The sequence below is a fragment of the Ailuropoda melanoleuca genome, chromosome 12 (assembly GCF_002007445.2).
Source record: "Ailuropoda melanoleuca isolate Jingjing chromosome 12, ASM200744v2, whole genome shotgun sequence".
Lineage (NCBI taxonomy): Eukaryota > Metazoa > Chordata > Mammalia > Carnivora > Ursidae > Ailuropoda > Ailuropoda melanoleuca.
This window is the reverse complement of record NC_048229.1, coordinates 30,693,672-30,711,869: the sequence shown is the minus strand read 5'-3', so window position 1 is coordinate 30,711,869 and position 18,198 is coordinate 30,693,672. Positions and strand designations below refer to the sequence as shown.

General features: G+C 54.5%; 1 protein-coding gene across 8 annotated transcripts in view; it reads left to right on the top strand.

Annotated features, from left to right (window-relative positions):
* The window catches only part of KASH5 (KASH domain containing 5), a 25,823-nt gene extending 9,379 nt beyond the window's left edge, over positions 1–16,444 (top strand). For 5 of the 8 annotated variants that reach the window (XM_034638784.1, XM_011223216.3, XM_034638786.1 and 2 more), the window contains 14 exons: positions 1,149–1,215; positions 1,466–1,627; positions 2,078–2,195; positions 2,541–2,591; positions 7,391–7,468; positions 7,726–7,782; positions 8,083–8,142; positions 8,750–8,814; positions 8,977–9,064; positions 9,335–9,478; positions 11,697–11,755; positions 13,596–13,641; positions 15,086–15,150; positions 15,237–16,444. In XM_034638784.1, coding sequence (XP_034494675.1) covers positions 1,149–1,215; positions 1,466–1,627; positions 2,078–2,195; positions 2,541–2,591; positions 7,391–7,468; positions 7,726–7,782; positions 8,083–8,142; positions 8,750–8,814; positions 8,977–9,064; positions 9,335–9,478; positions 11,697–11,755; positions 13,596–13,641; positions 15,086–15,150; positions 15,237–15,621 — 1,445 coding nt within the window. In that variant the 3' untranslated portion in view covers positions 15,622–16,444. The remainder of the gene's footprint in view (positions 1–1,148; positions 1,216–1,465; positions 1,628–2,077; positions 2,196–2,540; positions 2,592–7,390; positions 7,469–7,725; positions 7,783–8,082; positions 8,143–8,749; positions 8,815–8,976; positions 9,065–9,334; positions 9,479–11,696; positions 11,756–13,595; positions 13,642–15,085; positions 15,151–15,236) is intronic. The other 3 variants (XM_019798205.2, XM_019798203.2, XM_011223218.3) reach the window with 3 other exon arrangements.
* The last annotated feature ends 1,754 nt before the right edge of the window (positions 16,445–18,198 follow it).

Genomic DNA, 18,198 nt, shown 5'->3' with positions numbered 1-18,198 from the left:
CCTGGAACCTTTGCTCTCCCTGGAGCTGTGAGTTTGGCTTTCTAGGCACCTCCAAGGCTGCCTCCCCACCTTCCCTGAGCTTTGGGGTTTTTTTCTTCAGGGGATGGTTCCAAGTCCTCCTCCTAACTGCAGCCCTATTGTAGAGTCCTGCAAGGCCCTGCCCACCTGTCCCTGTCAGCGTCATTAGGCTCCCGCCTACTCTCTAGTCCCCCNCCCCCCCCCCCCTCCCTCGGGCCTCCTGGCTCAGCCTGGAAAGTTCCCCGTGCCTGCCCACAGGCTCCTCCGCTTAGGTAGTTCTCCCTAAACTTCCTGCACCTGGGGAAGCCCTGGGATGTCCCAGGCTAAGGCCCCTGGCTGTCCAGGCTCACTGACAGACCTGCATTCCATTCCTGGAGAAATCCGACCATCTGATTCAGTTACCTGCCCTGCTATTTGGTTAGTTGATCTGTTCCCCATTTTATCCCTAGGACCTCACACATAGGATGCTCCATAGAAAAGTGTTCCTGTTACACCTTACAAAAACAAAACAAAAGAAAAAAAAACCCAGCTTTTTGACATTCCCTTGAGCGTCTTCCAGTTGGGGGCCGGGGGAGGGGCAGGTCAGCTGGTGTTGAAGAAACACCCCTCTAGGTGGGGGAAGGACAGGACGGGGAGGCTGGAGGCCAGGAGGTGGGGAGGTTGGGGACAAGGTTGTGGTGAGGGTCCTGGAGGAGAGGGAGAAGCCTGAGCCAGGACTGGCCGTGACAGAGAGGAGAGTGGAGCAGAGTCAGGGAGGAAGGGTCAGGGTCTGGCGGTGGGGGGGGGGGCGACTGTGGGGATGAGGAGGAGCCAGGGAGCGAGGACAGCTCAGTGGATGCGTGAGTGGGTGGGAGGGAAACCCAGAAGAGAAACAGTTTTGGGGGCAGCTAAGGTGCTGCTGCCCAGTGCTGGGTGTGATGAATTCAGGGCTATGAGAGAGATCCAGCCTGGGCTCAGGGTACCAATGAGTGAGAGGCCTTTCAGGTGGTGGATATAATCCTAGCCGCAGGAGCAGATGAGATGACCCAGGGCAAATGCAAGGGTGAGGCTAGTGGAGGCCAAGCCCGAGTCCTGGGGCACCCCAACACCTAAGGTCACCAGGGAGCCCACCACTCTCTGTCTCCCTCCAGGATGCCCAGAAGCCGAGGAGCCAGCCAACCTGGAGAGCTTCGGAGGCGAAGACCCCAGACCTGAGCTGTACCTATGTTCCCCCCACCCCGCCCCACCCTCCCTGCTGCCCATGCCCTCCAGCGTCCCTACCATAGGGCTCGGGGTCCTTTGGGAGTGGGTGAGGGACGGGGGCCTGTGCTGCGAGCTCCAGGAGAGCGGGGCAGTCTCTCTCCTGTTCTTCTTTCTCCAGAAGAGCCTCATCTCCCCACTGCCACCACCCCCACCTGGGAAGGGAGGTGGGGGCTGTGGCCAGTGACCAGCCCCTCCCTGACCCCAGGCCTGCCACCGCCGAGCTGCTGAGCAGCCTGGAGGATCTGGAGCTCAGCAACCGCAGGCTGGCCGGGGAGAACGCCAAGCTCCAGCGCAGCGTGGAGACGGCTGAGGAGGGCTCGGCGCGCCTCGGGGAGGAGATCGAAGCCCTGCGCAAGCAGCTTCGCAGGTGGGCTCTCCACGTGCTTTCCCTGCACCTCCTGCCCTGTCTTTGACCCTGCGCAGTCTCCTTCTGCTTCCTCTTTCTCTTTCGTGTCCCCCTGGCTCTGGTCTCTCAGCCTCTTGGGTTCAGACTCTCCTCTCTATTCTTCTCTGAGTCTCCCCTATCGGCGGCCTATGCCTGTCCCTATGCTTTATCTTTCTCATGTCTGTCATGTTCCCCCTATTTTAGTCTCTTGCTCTTTCTAGGTCTCTGTCCCACCCCCTTAGTCTTTTAGGTAGAAACTGGGTCTCTGTCTCCTGCGCTAGGTTCTTTGCCCCGCTTTTCTCTCTGGGTCTCTGTGCCCCACCCCCAGGTCCCTGTCAGGATTTCTCTGTTGCTTCCAACTCTCTGAGTGGATCTGTCTCTTTGGTCTCTGTTTTATCTCCCGTGTGGACCCCCTGCCCCACCCCCACTCAGTACCCAGCAGGCTCTGCAGTGTGCCAAGGCTGTGGATGAGGAGCTAGAGGACCTTAAGACTCTGGCCAAGAGCCTGGAGGAACAGAATCGCAGCCTCCTGGCCCAGGCCCGGCAGACGGTAGGTTCTGGGAGGGGCACAAGGATGCCCTCTTCCTTCCCCCTTTCTTGGAGTTGGAGCAACAGAGCCTGACAATGGAATGGGAAGCAGCAGAGGTTACCCTGGCTTCCTCCCTGACTCCAGGTCTTGCCTGCCCCAGACTTAGGATCCAGATCTATTTGCCACCCTTCTCACCCCTCTCCTGACAGAGGGGACAGCAGGAGCCATCAGGGCTCCCAGACCCATTCTCCCAGCCTTGCTCCTCCAGGGCCCAGACCCGAGATGGGTTCCAGGTGTGGGAGAAGGGTAATATGGGGGCAAGGAGGCCCGGAAAGAAGCCTTTGTCCTCTCTCTGGGATTGTTCAGGAAAAGGAGCAGCAGCATCTGGTGGCCGAGATGGAGACTCTGCAGGAGGAGGTGAGCGGAGCCCCACTGCCCACTGCCACCCTTTCCCAGTCCTCTGGATCTTACTGCCCTACCCCTGCTGCCCCCAAACACCCCCAAGAGCCTACACCCAAACACCCTGACAGTCTGTAGAGGGAGATCCCAGAATCCCAGTAATGTGCAAGTGTCTCTGAAGGTCACATCACGGCGTGCCCTAGTTGGTAAGAGTGTGAGGTGTGGGGCGGACTGCCTGGGCTCACGCTGGGGCTGCCTACATAAGCATGGGCCAGTCCATCTCCTCTCTGTACCTCAATGTCCTCACCTGTAACAGTGGACAAAATAACAGAATCTCCCTCGTCGGGTGGTGTGAGATTTAAACAAAAGGATGCTTGTAGTCTTAGGCATGAGGCAGGACCCATGGGAAGTGCTCGCTGAAAGTTAACCAGTGTTGTTCATACATTAGCATTTTTTTTATGGTAGAAAGAACACAGGCCTTGAAGTCAGCGCTGAGTTCACATCCCGTCTCTGCCACTTAAAAGACACGCCACCTTCAGGCATGTGACTCCCCTTTCCCGAGCCTTTGTTTTGTTCTCTGAGAATGGGAGGAGGTTAATTGTTTGGCAGGATTGTTGTAGAAATAAATGGCAATGCTCAGCCCGGGGCTTAGCACATCTGAAATGGCCCAGTTCAACCGCATGTCTGATTCAAACCCCATTCCATCTGACACAGAGAACATCATAGTAAATCTGAGTCCACCTAGTCCTTTTTTAGATGGAAATTGAAACTCATCAATTGATGAAACTCATCACCACCCCCCTGCAAGGTGGCATCTAAGTTGCTGGAGAACCCACACGGCATCTCAGGGCTCCAGGAGGCAGCGGTCCTCCCTCAATGTCTGTTCTCTCTGCTGGTCACAAGATTGATGTTCATCCTCCCATCTGGTCCTCCGCCTTAGTCACCACCACATGCTGGCATCCACTGGGAGGCTGGCATTGCCTCTGGTCTCTGGACATACAGTCCTCACTGCATCTGCTGGCGGTGGCCCCCTGGACCCCCCAACACACGAGGGCCTCTGGGGTTCTCCCTCAGCCTCTTCTACACCCTTCCAGGGCCACAGAGGAGGCTCAGCTGCTTTCCTGAGACTGTGGCCACAAGGGGCCTCGCTGGGCCTCTCTGCCTCCACTCCTCACACAGCCATCTCCATTCTGTAACTCACAGGCCTTGCTTGTTCTGATACTGAGCTGAGAAATGCCCCCCTCAGATTCCCAGACATCCCAGGGGTTGCGTGGTTCAACTGCATCCTTCCTGTCCACCCCTCGCAGCTAACCTGGGGCTTGGGGCTGGCGCAGGGCCTGTTTTCCCTCTACTGCTCTCTTCTTTGACCCTCCTGTGCCCCTCCCCTGCCCTAAAGATCTCTGCCCAGTCCAGGCAATGATACTGATTCTGCCCAGTCCCCCCAAATCTCTTTATCCTACATCTGTATTATGGCTTTTACATTTAAATCCAAAACTTTTCTACTATTGCTCTCTGGCTCTTCCATGAGAATTCTGTCCTCTGGGATAATGGGAATCTCACCGCAGGATGGCTGCCACAGTGTGAGGCATGGGATGCAGACAGGATGTGACTGTTTTCTTCCAGAACATCTCTTTTTAAGAATAAGGAGAAATTTTCCCTAAAGCCCCATGGCAGAACCTCCATCTTATATCTCATTGGCCAAGTGATGACATATGAGTATAGCCAAACCACTCCCTGGCATGGGTGATCCAACCCCGGATGGGCCAGAATACTTTCCGCTCCAAGGAAGAAAACACTGAAGAAATGGTGGTTTCAGTCCAAAGAACGCTCATTTCCTTAACAAGAGGCTTTGAAGGTCTCTGAGTTGGTTTGGTGACTCAGGCTTGTCCCTCAGCCTATGGCCTTGTGATCGCAGATGGCTGCAAAAGCTCCGCCCTCATGGTCTCATTCAAAGCAGGACAGATAGGGGCAAGGGGGCCCAGTTAATGCTCCTCCCATGACTCTCCTTTCATCAGAAGGAAAAGCTTTTCCTGAAGCACCTCCACTATACCCCCCACCCTAGCATACCTCTCTTCTGTCACACTGGCAGGAACTGGATCACATGACACCCCCAGCTGCAAGGGAGGCTGGGAGTATATCTGACCTTCCTCAGCCTCTGGAGTGGGAGATGAGCAAGTGAGTGGGGCAAGAATGGCTGCTGGGTTAGCTAACCAGCCAATTCTCCTGAATCTGCAGAAATCTCCCGAATCTTCCTCTTATTCACCCCCCCCAGGGTGGGGCTAGGACCCATCTGCCCACGAGGAGAGTGGACCCCCAATGAAAGCAGAAGAAGGAATAAGCAGGGTGAATCACAGCCAGCAGTCTCTGCCTCCTCCCAGCCCAGAAGGCTTGCTGCCAGGTCAAGTGCCTTGAGCAGCGCCTGGGACATCCTAGGCGCTCGATAAACCAGAGCTATTCTTGGTTGCCTCCCCCCTTTCCCCTCCCCACAGCAGCCTACAGAGCATCTATAGATCAAGTTCTCAAATTACAGGAGAATAATGCTGGAGTAAGGCACACTCAGACACTAGGCTTTCCTACAGAGAATCTACAGAGCAGGGCTCAGGTTACTGCAGAAGAAGGCAGGAGAGGCTGAGTAACCAGGTTCCCTGCTGGGTGGCCCAGGATCCAGCCTCCAAGTCCCTACCAGGTGGACAGATGTTGACACAGCATTCCTGGCCTGTCCTTCCTCTGCCCTTCACCGGGCAGTCCAGGCCCGCTGAGCCCAAGAAGGAGGGATGGCTGATGGAGGACTTGGAGCCCAGCCAGCTGGAGAGAGGGAGGAACTGGCCTTGGTGTCCCCAGGGGCACCAGGAGGAGGGGTGTGGCAAGGGAAGTCCTACTGCCTCTCTGCCCTGAAATGGTTTTGCCCATGGCTGCTTCACATCGAAGTCAGTGCAAGTTGCTGAGTTTTTGGTGCCTGAAAACTCTAGACTGGAGAATTTAGGGGCCATTTTACTGTCAGATCCCATTTCATGGCTGGCGCGGGTTGCCCCTCTCCTGGCCCCCTTGTTTTCTTGGCTAATTGTCCCCCTGGAGGGCTCAGGGTGCCCCAGCGCTGCCTCTTCAGGATGCCCTTCATCCAGGCTCCCACTGGGCCCAGGCGCTAGGCCTCATCAGAGTCTGCCTCCCGTGTTATCATCTGCTTCTGCACCGGTCCCCACCTCTAGCATTGAGCCCCCTGAGGCCAGAGACAAAGCTGGCTCCCCATTCTCACCCGGGGCTGCGTCTGGCTCAGAGAGCCTGGGGATTATAAGTGCAGAATTTTAAGTCAAATTTGGGTTTGCGTCCACTCACCATGTGACCTTGGCCAAGTTTCTTAGCCCCTCCTCTTGTCAATTTCCTCTGTAAAATTGGAGGGTGATGCCAATAAAAACGTTAACCAAACATGACATTCTTCCTGAATGGCACAATGTGACATGCATAGCAGCACCTGGGAAATCTTCCTGCCAAAAAACTGAACAGGGGCCTGGACAGTGTCCTGGATCTACCCACCAGTTTAAAAGAAATAAAGAGGTTGGAGGCATATGGTGAATGTCCCGTGGAGGGAATGAGAGAACTCAGGAAGCCAAATCCGAATGCACCAATTCTACAGAACAGATAACCTGATTTCTTCCCCCAAAAGATGGGCCCCCCAAAAGTGCCTGCATTGGGACAGGTGGGCGACCACTGTCAGAGGAAAAGAAATGAGACATTTCAACCAAAAGCCACAACATTGTTTGGATCCTCATGCAAAAAAACTAAATGTGGAAAGACCTTTTTGAGACAACCAAACCAGAGGGAAAAAAAAAAAAGCACAAATTCTATATGAAATAATAGTAAGGAATTATTACTTTTGTTAGGAGTGATCGTGGTATTGTGAGTTTGGTAAAGTAAAAAATTCCTTGAGTAGGAAATCAAAATGCCGGAGTCGTTCTAGGTGGAAATCACAGGATACCTGGCGTTTGTTTTAGAGTCCTCTGTTAAACGAAACAAAACAAAAAAAGTTGGAGGATAGGGAAGAAACTGGGGAGGGGCGCCTGGGTGGCACAGCGGTTTAGCGTCTGCCTTCGGCTCAGGACGTGATCCCGGTGTTATGGGATCGAGCCCCACATCGGGCTCCTCTGCTATGAGCCTGCTTCTTCCTCTCCCACTCCCCCTGCTTGTGTTCCCTCTCCCGCTGGCTGTCTCTATCTCTGTCGAATAAATCAATAAAATCTTAAAAAAAAAAAAAAACTGGGGAAAATGTAATCATTGGAGGTGGGCAGTGGGAGTCCCTTATACTGGTATTTTTACTTATATGTGTGTGAAGAACATTTAGAATACAAAGTTTTGAGGTTAACTTTAAAATACATGTTTTACATTTCCTGAACATTTGGTATGTGCCAGACACTATTCTAAATGCTTTGTGTTTATTAACATATAGTAGCGTGTGTTTGCATGAATTACCACCCATATGACCTGGGGGGGGTGTTTGACCTTTCTGTGCCAGGCTTGCCTTTATCTTCACAAGAGGGGGAAGAAATGAGGTAACACTTGCAAGGTGCTCAGAACATGATCACAGATACTGGTATCACCCCCGTGAGGTAGCTCTTATCTCATCTCCATTTTTTTCAGACAAATACCCAGTGAGGCACAGAGAAATCACAACTGATATCTCATAGGATGGGTGGAGGGATTCAATGGACCAAAAAATATATAGTGCTCAGCACGAGGCCTGTTGTTGCCTGCCAGTTGTTCAGACAATGTCAGCTGCAGGTACTAACATTGCTGTTGGCTGAAGTGGTCGTTCCTTCTTCCAGAACGAGAAGCTACTGGCTGAGCGGGATGGAGTCAAAAGGAGGAGTGAGGAGCTGGCCACGGAGAAGGAGGCTTTGAAGGTGCCACCCCTCCCTAGTGTCATTTCTACCAATTTCAGCTGCTCCGGCGGAGTGAGAGCCAGGGACTTCATCAAGCCATCGGGCTCCCAGGGCTCCAGGCAGCTCGGCTGAAATCCCTCTCTGGGTGGCTGATGTCCAGAGACATCATGGGAGGTTGAGGAGTGGGACTTGGGAGAGTTGGGTGGGCTGGGGAGGGCAGCACCGGCTAAGGCCAGTCCTGGGAGGCCGGACAGATGGACAGGCTCCTTCCTTGGCAGCGGCAGCTCTATGAGTGTGAACGCCTCATTTGCCAACGAGATGCTGTCCTCTCGGAGGTGAGGGGCCTGGGGGTGGTGAGGGGACATTTGCCTTCCATGTACTCCTGGCCGTCCCCCACCCCTGCCCCAAGGTCTGGAAAGGGGAGTCCTGCCTGGGTCTCATCCCTGGATAAGCAGCCCGGAGAGGTCAGAGGGTTCCCCTGGAATGGCAAGCCTGTCCCTGCAGGATCTGGAAACCTGATGCTCTCCCTCAGGCCCTAGCTCTTCCCCCAAGCTCACCCTGCCAGTCACCTCTGACCCTGCCTCTGCATCTTTGCGGGGCTGGGACCCATCTCACTGGGCTTTGGGCTTCCCCAGCGCACTCGCCACGCAGAGAGCCTGGCCGAGACATTGGAGGAGTACAGAACGAGGACCCAGGTAGCCAGCTCCCCTGCCCCCTCACCCCTCTGCCTGGCCCGGCTCTTCTGCCATCTCTGCGATTCGCTGCCTCTTTCTTCCCCTGTGTCTTGTAGAGTCTGTGTGTCTCTCTCTGCATTTCTGCCTTCTCATTTGTCCTCTGTTCCCTCCCCCTCCTCACACACACACACCATGTATCTCCACCTCCGGTACAGTTTCATTCTCTGTCGGGGTCTTGTCACCGCATCTCTCCTGCTCATCTTTCTGTGTGTCTGCCTTTTTCAATCCAGTTTGTTTGTCTCTAGGGGCAACTCTACCCTCTGTTGGTCCCTGATCATTACGAGTCTTCTCCACCTCACGTGTCTTTTGCCTCTCTGTAAATCTGTGTCCATCCATGTCTTTGTTCTTAATTTTCCTGGCTGGTGAGTTACCTTCTGGGTTCCTGCTGCTCTCTGTCTCTCTGACCTCCTAAGTTTCTGTCACTGCTTTCTTCCCCTTGTCCCTTGGCAATATGTGTCTGGAGGACACAATATGGGTCTGGAGGGGAGTGGAATTGACTGTAAGAGGAGCCCAAGGCTGGGAGATGGAGAAAAACAGAAAGACAGGTCCCCCACTCCCTCCTTTGCAGGAACTGAGGCTGGAAATCTCACATCTGGAGGAGCAGCTGAGTCAGACCCATGAGGGGCAGGATGAGTGAGTGGAACATCAGGGGTAAAGGAGGCAGGAGGGGAGCCCAAAGGCAGGGACCCCTGACCTCCAGCCACAAGGTGGGCAGAGCGGCCACCCCGGAGTGGGTGGACTGACAGGTAGTGGGCAGGCACAGAGAGAGCCTTCCCCTCTTGACCATGTGGCCAGGCTACCGGAAGAGGCCCAGGCGAGAAGAATGGGCTGGACCAGGCTGTTGCCCCTTTCACTGGGCGTGGAGATCGAGGCCATTCAGCAGGTGGGTCCAGCTCCTCAGGAACACCCCAACCCACCAACCTCAGCTGTGACGCAGCCCTGATTCTCACCCTACCCCATCTCCCTTCAGGACCTTCTCATCCCAACCCCGGTCCTTGGTCCTGCTGCCAAACCCTTCCCAGGTCCTGCCTCCACCTGCTCCCCAGCCCAGCCTCACCCCAGCCCCCCGTCTCCTCCCACCCCATGCCTCGGCTCATGTCCATCCCCATCTCTGACCCATCTTCTGCCTTCACCTGGCCCTCCCTGGCCTCAGAAACAGCTTCTCCTCTCCCAGAAACAAGAAGTGGCAGCCACCGCTCTCTCCAGCCCTCTGTGTGGAGTGTGGCAGTGGGAGGAGATCATCATTGAGACAGATGAGGAAGTGGAGTTTCTGCCTGAAGCCTCATCTGGGGCACAGGTGAGCTTGGGAGGGGCTCCGAGACCACCAGAGTGGTGGGAAAGGGGCCTGGGACTCCATGTGCCACGAGCTTGCTGCTCCATTCCATGGGCAAACGTTGACCAAGGGTCTGCTGGACACAGAGCCCAAGCCAGGCAGGACACCATCCCTGCTCTCTAGGAACTGGCCCTCAAGGGGAGTAGACAAGAGCAAACAAAGTGAATGCAAATTGCTCGGTGGTAGTTTTGTCATTGAGAAAACACTGACAGGAAGCACTGATTTACAGTGCTCCTTAGGGGGAAGCTAAGAAGTGAATCGTTCCTCCAGACACCATAAACGTACATTAAGCTTTTTACTTTTTGGATACAAGACACCTTCAAGAACAGCTTAGCAAGCCCACTGTGAAACCTTGAACTCACCCATCGCTGTTGTTTTATGACTTCTATAATTACCTGAGCAGTATTTCCACATCCTTTGAAACAACTGAGACAACTCATCTTCAATGTCCACAACAGAAAAGTGAGATTTTAATCTGTTAGCGCCAGAAGTCTGTCTCTCTCTTTTTTAAAGAAAATATTGCTAACAGCTCTGTGACTGCATTGTCTTGAAAATAATACTGCTTCAGAATTATACTGTTCACTGTTCTTAAAGGAGAAACTCGTTTCTTTGCTCACTTTCTCCCTGGGTTGAGAGAAGCTTCTGTGTTTCCCTTCAACACCCATGCTGTTTGATTTTTTTTTTTAAGATTTATTTATTTATTTGAGAGAGAGAGCATGAGTGCAAGTTGGGGGAGGAGCAGAGGGAGAGGAAGAAAGACAGTCTCAAGTAGACTCCACGCTGAGCACAGAGCCAGCAGGGCACTCGATCTCATGACCCTGAGATCATGACCTGAGCTGAAAGCAAGAGTGAGACGCTTAACCGCTTAACCAATTGAGCCACCCAGGTGCCCCTGAGTTTTCATTTACTTCCCCCCGTATCTCTTTGAGGTAAGCATCCTCACCCCTCATCCTGTTACCTTTGGGAAACTGAGGCTCAGAGAGGTCACCCATCCCGTCACACAGCCTGTGGGCAGCAGAGTCACATCCCTCCAAGGAGGTGTTAGAGTGAATTCCGCTGGGAGCTCTCGAGGCCCCATCCGGGGGACCACTGGCCTAGGCCTTGGGGTGCCGCCTGTTCCAGGTCCTGGAGCTATAGTGTGGAGCCGCTCAGGGCCTGGTGGGGAGATTGTGCAAACGGGCCATCCCCATGCAGGGTGATGGGTGAACAGAGGTGAGGGCCAGGCCCTGAGGGAGCCCAGTGAAGGGAGGACCTGTGTCAGGTGGGAGACTGGAGGGGTGTCACAGGGAAACTGACACTTGAGTTTATTTTGGAGAGGAGAGAGAAGTTGAGTGGTGTCAGGAATGAGAAGCCTTCCTGGCAGCGGAAAGCACACGTGTGAAGATGTGAGGCATGAAAGCACAGAACACGCTTGGGCAGCAGAGGGAGTGGGGGGTGGCTAAGGAGCCTTGAGGCCTGATCACGACAGGAACTGTGGTCAACTCTGAATGTAGAAAGATCCCTGGGTGGGGAGTAGGGGGGACATGGGGACTGTCTAGAGGCAGGAAGGCCAGAGAGGAGGCTGGCCCGAGAGTCCAGAGGAGGAAACCTTAGCCAGGGCAGGGCCTTGGGATGGAGAAGGAGGGATGGGCAGAGAGAAGTGGGGCATGGGAGACAGGTTCAGGGGTGCGGGGTGCTAGTAAGGGAGAAGGCAGAGAGATGCCAAATTTACCTTGCAGCCTGGTGAGATGGGACCCCGAGGGACGGCCAGGGGGCTGCCCGGGGTCAGTGGTGCACAAGGCTGGAGCTCAGGAATGTATGTAGAAAACAGTGTCAGGCTGGTGATTGAGGCTGCAGGCAAGGAGATGTCTCCAGAGAAACTAAGACCTGGGTCCTAAAGGAGAAGAGCTGGGGGGGCTGCCCGCAGACCAGGAACCTGGGAGGAGAAGTGGATATGGGAGGGAAAGGCTGGGCCTCCTTTGGGTCCATGTGAGTGTGCGAAGCTTGTGGGAATGCAAGAGGTTTGGGGGACCTGGACCCCTGGGTGATGAGGAGAAAGGGTTCTGGCTTCTGCTTTTGGGGGAATGTAGAACCAGCCACCCCCCCAGGGAGGGAGCCCAAGAGGAGGGCAGGTTTTAGAAGCAGGTGGTGAATTCTTGCAGGTGTCACAGTCCAGGAGACCTAAACTTTCCTTTTCCCACAGAGAAACTTGCAGGGAGAGCCAGTGTACCCTCAGGGAGAAAGGAAGGAGCGATCAATGTGGTAAGAAGCCTGTTCCTTCCAGAGCCATCCCCCTGCCTTGGGGTGACACCACATTCTTGGACAGTGTACAAGGACTGGAAAAGTCCTGGGGGAGTTGCACATCATTCACTCCTTCATTCATTCATTTCCTCCCACTGAAGTGAGCCTTGGCCTGTGAACCAGGATGAGCCACCCCCAGCCCTGCCTTCATCGTAGTCTAGTCTAGAGGGAAACAGACTCTGACCCAACCGGTTCTGGGAGAACATCTAGCACTTCGTGCCACCTGGGAAGCATGGCTTCCCAGGGAGATGATGCTTCAATGGGATCCCATAGGAGCAGTACTCATATAGGAGACTCTTAGACAAAAAGACAGTTGTCAGGCTGATGGGAGAGCTCAGTCACTTGGTCACTGTCACTGAACACACCTCTCCCAAGGCCTCCAGGGAACCCTGGGATGAAGGAAACCCAGATTGGCCCATGGAGAACACCCAGGTAGTTAGAAGACAATCGAAGACTCTGGAATCAGACAGCCTGGGTTCAAAACCCACGATAGGGGTGGTGTGAGCATTAGTGCCAAGGAGTCCCAGCCCTGTGATTGTTAGGAAGCTCGGCTGCAGGCCTCTGAGGAGAGATAAAGCACTAGATGTCTGGGCCCATCCTCCTCGGGCCTGGCCTTGGGGCCTGTGGTTTCCTGTGGTGCCTCCCCCCCCCGCCCCACTTCACGCTCTCAGTTGCGACAACTAATGAGGCTGCCTGCCACTGGCCTCTAATTGGACTTGTCTGAGAAAGCTGAGATTGGGCAGGAGCAGGCCTCCAGAGCTATGACCTCCCCCTGCGTCACCGTCACCGGGGAAGGGAAAGGAGAAGGGACTGAGCAGCAGCGGGAGCAGGGGCTGGACATCTGAGTTTCCCAGGAGCAGGGCAGTATGATCCACAGATTGGGAAGCTGGAAGCAAGGAACATAGTGAATCCCATGGCCCCTAAAGGTGACTAGGGGTGAGGGCTTGGATCTTGAGAGGCGCTGGGGAAGGAGCCACGTGAGGCCCAAGTAGCAGTCCCAGGGGATGAGACAACTGTGTATCTGACCGGGCAGAGGCTGGGTGCTTACCAGCCTAAATGCCTTTTTGGGTGCTAGTTGAAGATGTAGCTGTCCTGAGGGTGTCAAGGTGGCGGCAGCTGGAGGGCCGGACCCCTGGTCCCCAGTGAAGGTGGTAGCCAGTGGTATGGATGTCCAGGTCTCTAAGGGGCATCTGGGTCGGGCAGTTTGAGGTCTGAGTCCCCAAAGGAGCATTTCAGGGGCTCAGACAGCTGCAGCCCTCAGAGGGGCAGAGGTTGGGGGCTTGCACACCAAAGAGAAATGACTTGTGGGGGGAGTTGCTCACACAGTTGGCTTCTGGAATCTCAGTCCTAAAAGATAACACAGTAAGACTGAGACTTGCTGAAAATGTCACAACCCCTAGGCACGAAGTGGGGGTGGATCTGCTCCTGCCCTAGAGTCCGGAGAGCTCCGAGTCTCTGGTGTTTGGGAGAGTAAGAGAGCAGAAGCCTCAACTCCCAGCTAGGGCATCAGCTGGAAAAATAGCGGAAGAGAAAGCCAGTTTGATCAAGAGACCCTCCTACCCTTTTTTTTGGGGGGGGGGTCACACTCTCTTTTGAGGGTTTGTTGAAAATTCCCCTGCAAAATATGCACACTGACCTACACACAGCAGTTTGTTCACGGGGCTCCAGGACACCCCTAGGCCCATCCATGATGCCCAGTCCCCGCTAAGACCCCTGCTTTGAAGGCTCATCCAGCTCCACAGTGGGCTAGTGGGAGCCAGGCCAAGGGAAGATGCTTGCAGTGACTCTCTTGTCCCCTCAGGTTGCCCAGAAGAGAGGAAGAAGAGGAAGCAGAGCCCCAGATCATGGTAGGCAGTCCCCAGTACCCCTTCTCTGTCCCCACCCGCTCCAGGCCCCTGAGGAGGGTGACGCAGTGGCCGCTCCTTCCAGCCTTCACCCACACCCCCACTTCTCCTGAGCAGAGAGAAAAATCATTTGGCCAAGAGATAACAAGGCCCTTGCTATGGCTAATGAGAGCGGACAGCGCCATGGGGGGAGGCCTGCAGGCCAGTGGGCGGCCAGAATGTTCCCGGGGGACCCCCCAAACACATACACAGGGCTGCAGCCGCTAAGCCACAGGCCTCAAAGACGTGGCTACACCCCCAGAATGCGAAAAAGCACACACACATGTGCCCACACACAGGAAGGGACCAGGCCCTCCCCAGCCAGCCCCAGAACTCCCTGGGGCACATTGCCTGTCACAGCTCCTCTGCCTGGCACCACACACACCAGCTGCTTTGCTCCTTGAAGCCGCAGGACGAGGTGCAGGTGCCAGTCCCCATTCTTAGGCAGGGGAAGGGAGGGAAGCTCTGGGAGGAGAGGCGGGGTCCTCAGGGTAGGAATGTGAGAGCCCAAATGTGTGCCAGGCATCTGGGCCCCTTCAGGGTCCAAACCCTCCAAGATGGTCTCTCTGAGCAGGCTGACACCAAAGCCCACCTTGCTTTTCCCTCCACAGATACTGGGCCCCACCTCAGTTTCCTCACAGCTGACTTGACAATGATCTCTCCCTAGCTGTTGTGGGGGGGAGTGTTTAAGGATCACGGGAAAGCCCCCCCCACAGCAAGCGCAAAGTAGGTGGCAGTGGTGAAGGGAGGGGCTGAGTCTGGTGGCCCCTGTTATTCTTTATTATTGCTCTTACTGCCATCATCAGCATCCACGAGACAAAGGTATGGGGGGGAAGCCTGAGATCAGCAGACAGGTCACCCTTTTGGGCGGACATGGAGAGTGAGGTGGCCCCTGGAGGAATATTTGGGGTTTTCATCATAAAGCACCTGCAGGTTCTGAAGTAGGCAGGAAGAGCGCCCACGCTGGCCTAGGCCCAGCAGAGGGTTGGACTCCTGGAGAAGATGGCGTCTCTGCCCTCAGGGAGCTTGGATACTTCCAGAGTCAGATGCAAATGGAAATAGTAATATTGAACAGCTCCCATAATTACTGAGCGCCAGTCACTGCTCTGAGCGCCCTCCCATTCTTTTGCTTTTGACCTGGATTCCCTCATGCAGACTCCCCTTTGGCCCTGTGAGCTGGGTACTGTCGCTGACCCTGTCCAGATGGGGAAACTGGGGCACGGAGATGTGGGGTGACCTTCCAAAGGACATATAGCAGGAAGCCGGCAGAGCTGGGAACCCAACCCAGTGGGGTGTCTCACTATGCTCCACCCCCTTCCATGTGGTCACTTCTGTCCAGTGGCCTGAGCCAAGGGCCTCTCCCAATCCAGGACCCAGGGTCTCAAGTTTGTCTCCTTTGTCCTTCCAGGCCAATCTCCCCAGCCCTCTGGGGGACCTTCTCCCTGGAGACGTTCCAGGAAGCCCTCCTGAGAGGTAACAGGACCCACAGGGACTTGGAAGGGGCCTGGAGGCAGAGGAAAATCCAGCACGATTGCCCTGTCCTCCTCTCTGTCCAACAGCCCTGAGCCCGAGCCGCAGCAAGCGCTGGTGCCTGTGGTGAGAGAGCTGGTCCCGGTCAGGGGGCCGGTCTGGGGCCAGCTCAGCCTGCCGCCCCTGCAGCCCCAGCCGCCGGTCAGGTGCGCCCTGAAGCATCTCCAGAAGGAGGGTGGCCAGCACATGTTGGGGTATGGCCCCCTGCTGAGACCCCACCAGCAACCCTGCGCCCCAGGCCCCTCCCTAAGCACTGGACTGCCTCTCACCAGGGTCACTCGGCACCCACTGATCCCGGCACCTATCTTGGGCCTGCTGCTGCTGCTGCTGCTCTCCGTCCTGCTGCTGGGCCAGTCCCCGCCCCCCACCTGGCCCCACCTCCAGCTCTGCTACCTCCAGCCGCCCCCAGTGTGAGGTGCTCAGAGCAAGGTCTAGTCAGACAACTCCTGGGGAATCCTACTGTTATTACCATTGTTGTGCCACCATTAGCTGGGGGGACCCCGGTATGGGGACCCCAGATACAGTGCTCCAGGACACACCCCTGTATTGGTTTTTTATGTGAAGTCTTTTGGTTTTTTAACGTTGGTGACTACATTTCTTAGCAATAGCAAAACACACCCAATAATGAATTAAATACTAGGAGTTTATTTTCCTCCTGAAACAAGTTTGGAGGAGGACAGCTGTGGGCCCACAGCCTGGGAGTCAAGGGAGCTATGATTCTCTATGATCCTCTCGGCCCTTCCCTCTTGCTCAGGAGATGGCAGGTGTAGCTTCATACATCACATCTGTCAGAAGAAGGGGACGTGTCCCTTCTTTTCTTCATAAAGAAAAGCCGTGGCCTTCCCAGAGCCAGCAGCCGACCTCATTGGTCGTGTTTAGGTCTCATTGTCTCATTGGTCAGAAGTGTTTGTTGTGACCACTCCTAGCTGCAAGAGAGCCTGGGAGGCTGAGCACCTCTCCCCTCTCCTGGCAGAAAGAGGGAGAGAGACAGTGGGCCAGGCACACATCACAGATGTCCCCTGCAGTGCAAACAGCCGGCAGGAAATGGACCAGTGTGCCATTTGCTCACTCATCACTTACTGCTCATCTGCGTGCCACAATTAGACCTTAGAAGATAAAGCTGTAGGGGCGCCTGGGTGGCTCAGTCCATTAAGCGCATGATCTCAGGGTCCTGGGATAGAGCCCTGCAAGGCTCAGCAGGGAGTCTGCTTGTCCCTCTGCCCCTCCCACTCGTGCTTGCACACGCTCACACTCTTCAATAAAATCTTTTAAAAATTCATTTATTTTTTTTTTTTAAAAAGGAAGCTAAAGCTGTAGAAAAACAGGCCTTCCAATGCCAGGCTGAGGAGCACTGGTTTTCTCCTGAGTATGATGGAAGCTTTCAGAATTGTATTGCTTGTTTTTTGGTTATTTATGTTTTACTGAAATGTAACTTACATACAGATAAATGGACATAGCTTAAGTATCAGGTGCATGAGGGTTTGCATATGTGAAGGCCCGTGAAACCAAAACCCAGGTCAAGATAGAGAAGAGTTTCAGCACTGCAGAGGCTTCATTAGGAGAGTTTTGAGCAGGGGAGGGTCAGAGTCACCCCTATTTAAAGGCAGATAATGATAGAGGTAGCTGTAGGCTCCATGGGAGACCAGAAAATGCACTAAACCCCCTCCTGGGAGGATAGGGATTTTGTCCCAGTTAGGTGACATCTGTATGCAGTCTTGAAAAACAAACTGTAAAATTTGTCACAGAGAGCAGGGACTGAAGGAGGGTGTCACGGGCAGAGAGAATAGTGTGTGTGAAAACCAGGTGGTGGGAAAGAGCCTCTGTGTGCAGAGCGCCATAGGAAGCACCTTGTTGCTGGAACTAAAAAAAAAAGGAAGGGGGATGGAGGGCCAGGGAAGGATTTGAGGCTACAGAGTGGTGAGAAGAGAGGTAGGCAAGAGCCCATGAAGGGTTTTGAACACCAGCCTGAACTTGACTCCCAAGTGCCCAAGAAAGGGCTGTGAGCAGGGAAAGGGCAGAATCAGCTTTAGGTGGGGAAGAGAGCTTCTGAGCCTGCATGGGGGATGAATATAAAGTGAGGCTGGAAGCAGGAGGTGGGCAGAAGGCTGGAGCTGTGGTCCAGGTGGGAGAGGATGAGGCCTAAGCTGAGCTGGACTTGTGGATGGAAAGAAGGGGAAGGGCAGAGAGAGGCAGTGCAGGAAGGATGGAGCCAAAGGCTAATGGCTGTGAAGGAGGATAAAGAAGGAAAGGGGCAAGGACAGCACATGGGTCTGACCCAGTGACTGGTAGACAGTGGAGCATTTCCAAAATGGGAACCCATGAGGAGGAGTGGGTTTGCAGGAACACTGAGCCCATGTGGGATGGAGTGAATGTCATTATTCCAATAAGGGGTGGGAGTCCTGAGCCTTGAGCCCACGGTCTGGAGATGGGGTTCTGCGTGTTATTACCTGTGATTGACATTTTGGGAATTGGTGAAATTTCCTGGGAAGAGGCGAGTAGAGTGGGGAGGGAAGAGCTTCCAAGCACCACTTTATGAAAAGCCTCAAACGCTAGGGAAGACATGTAGGGAGGAAGTATGGGAGGCGTTCAGGCCAAGACCCAGCTACCAGGCCCTCCAGGCAAAGGCCAGTGAGGCTCCTCACGGGGTTGTTGTGAGGTTCAAAGAGCCAATAGGAGTGCAATATTAGGGACGGGCCCGGCATATAATAACTGCTCATAACTCTTTAATCCCATTTCTCCATGAGAGTAATGGCAGGGTCTAGACTTAAGTCACGAAGAGATCTGCGTTCCGGTTACCCTTCTGTCCATTACTGGCGCTGACAACTTGGGGAAATTACTCTTGACTTTCAGAGTCTTATTTATGAAATTTGGCCAACTCCAGACGGTGTTGAGGAATATAGTTATTCCTTCATTATTCAGTGTTTCTGACTAAGAGAATCAGGCCCACCCCCTACAGCCTAAGGGCCAATTAGGCCGCGGTCCGCCTCCCAG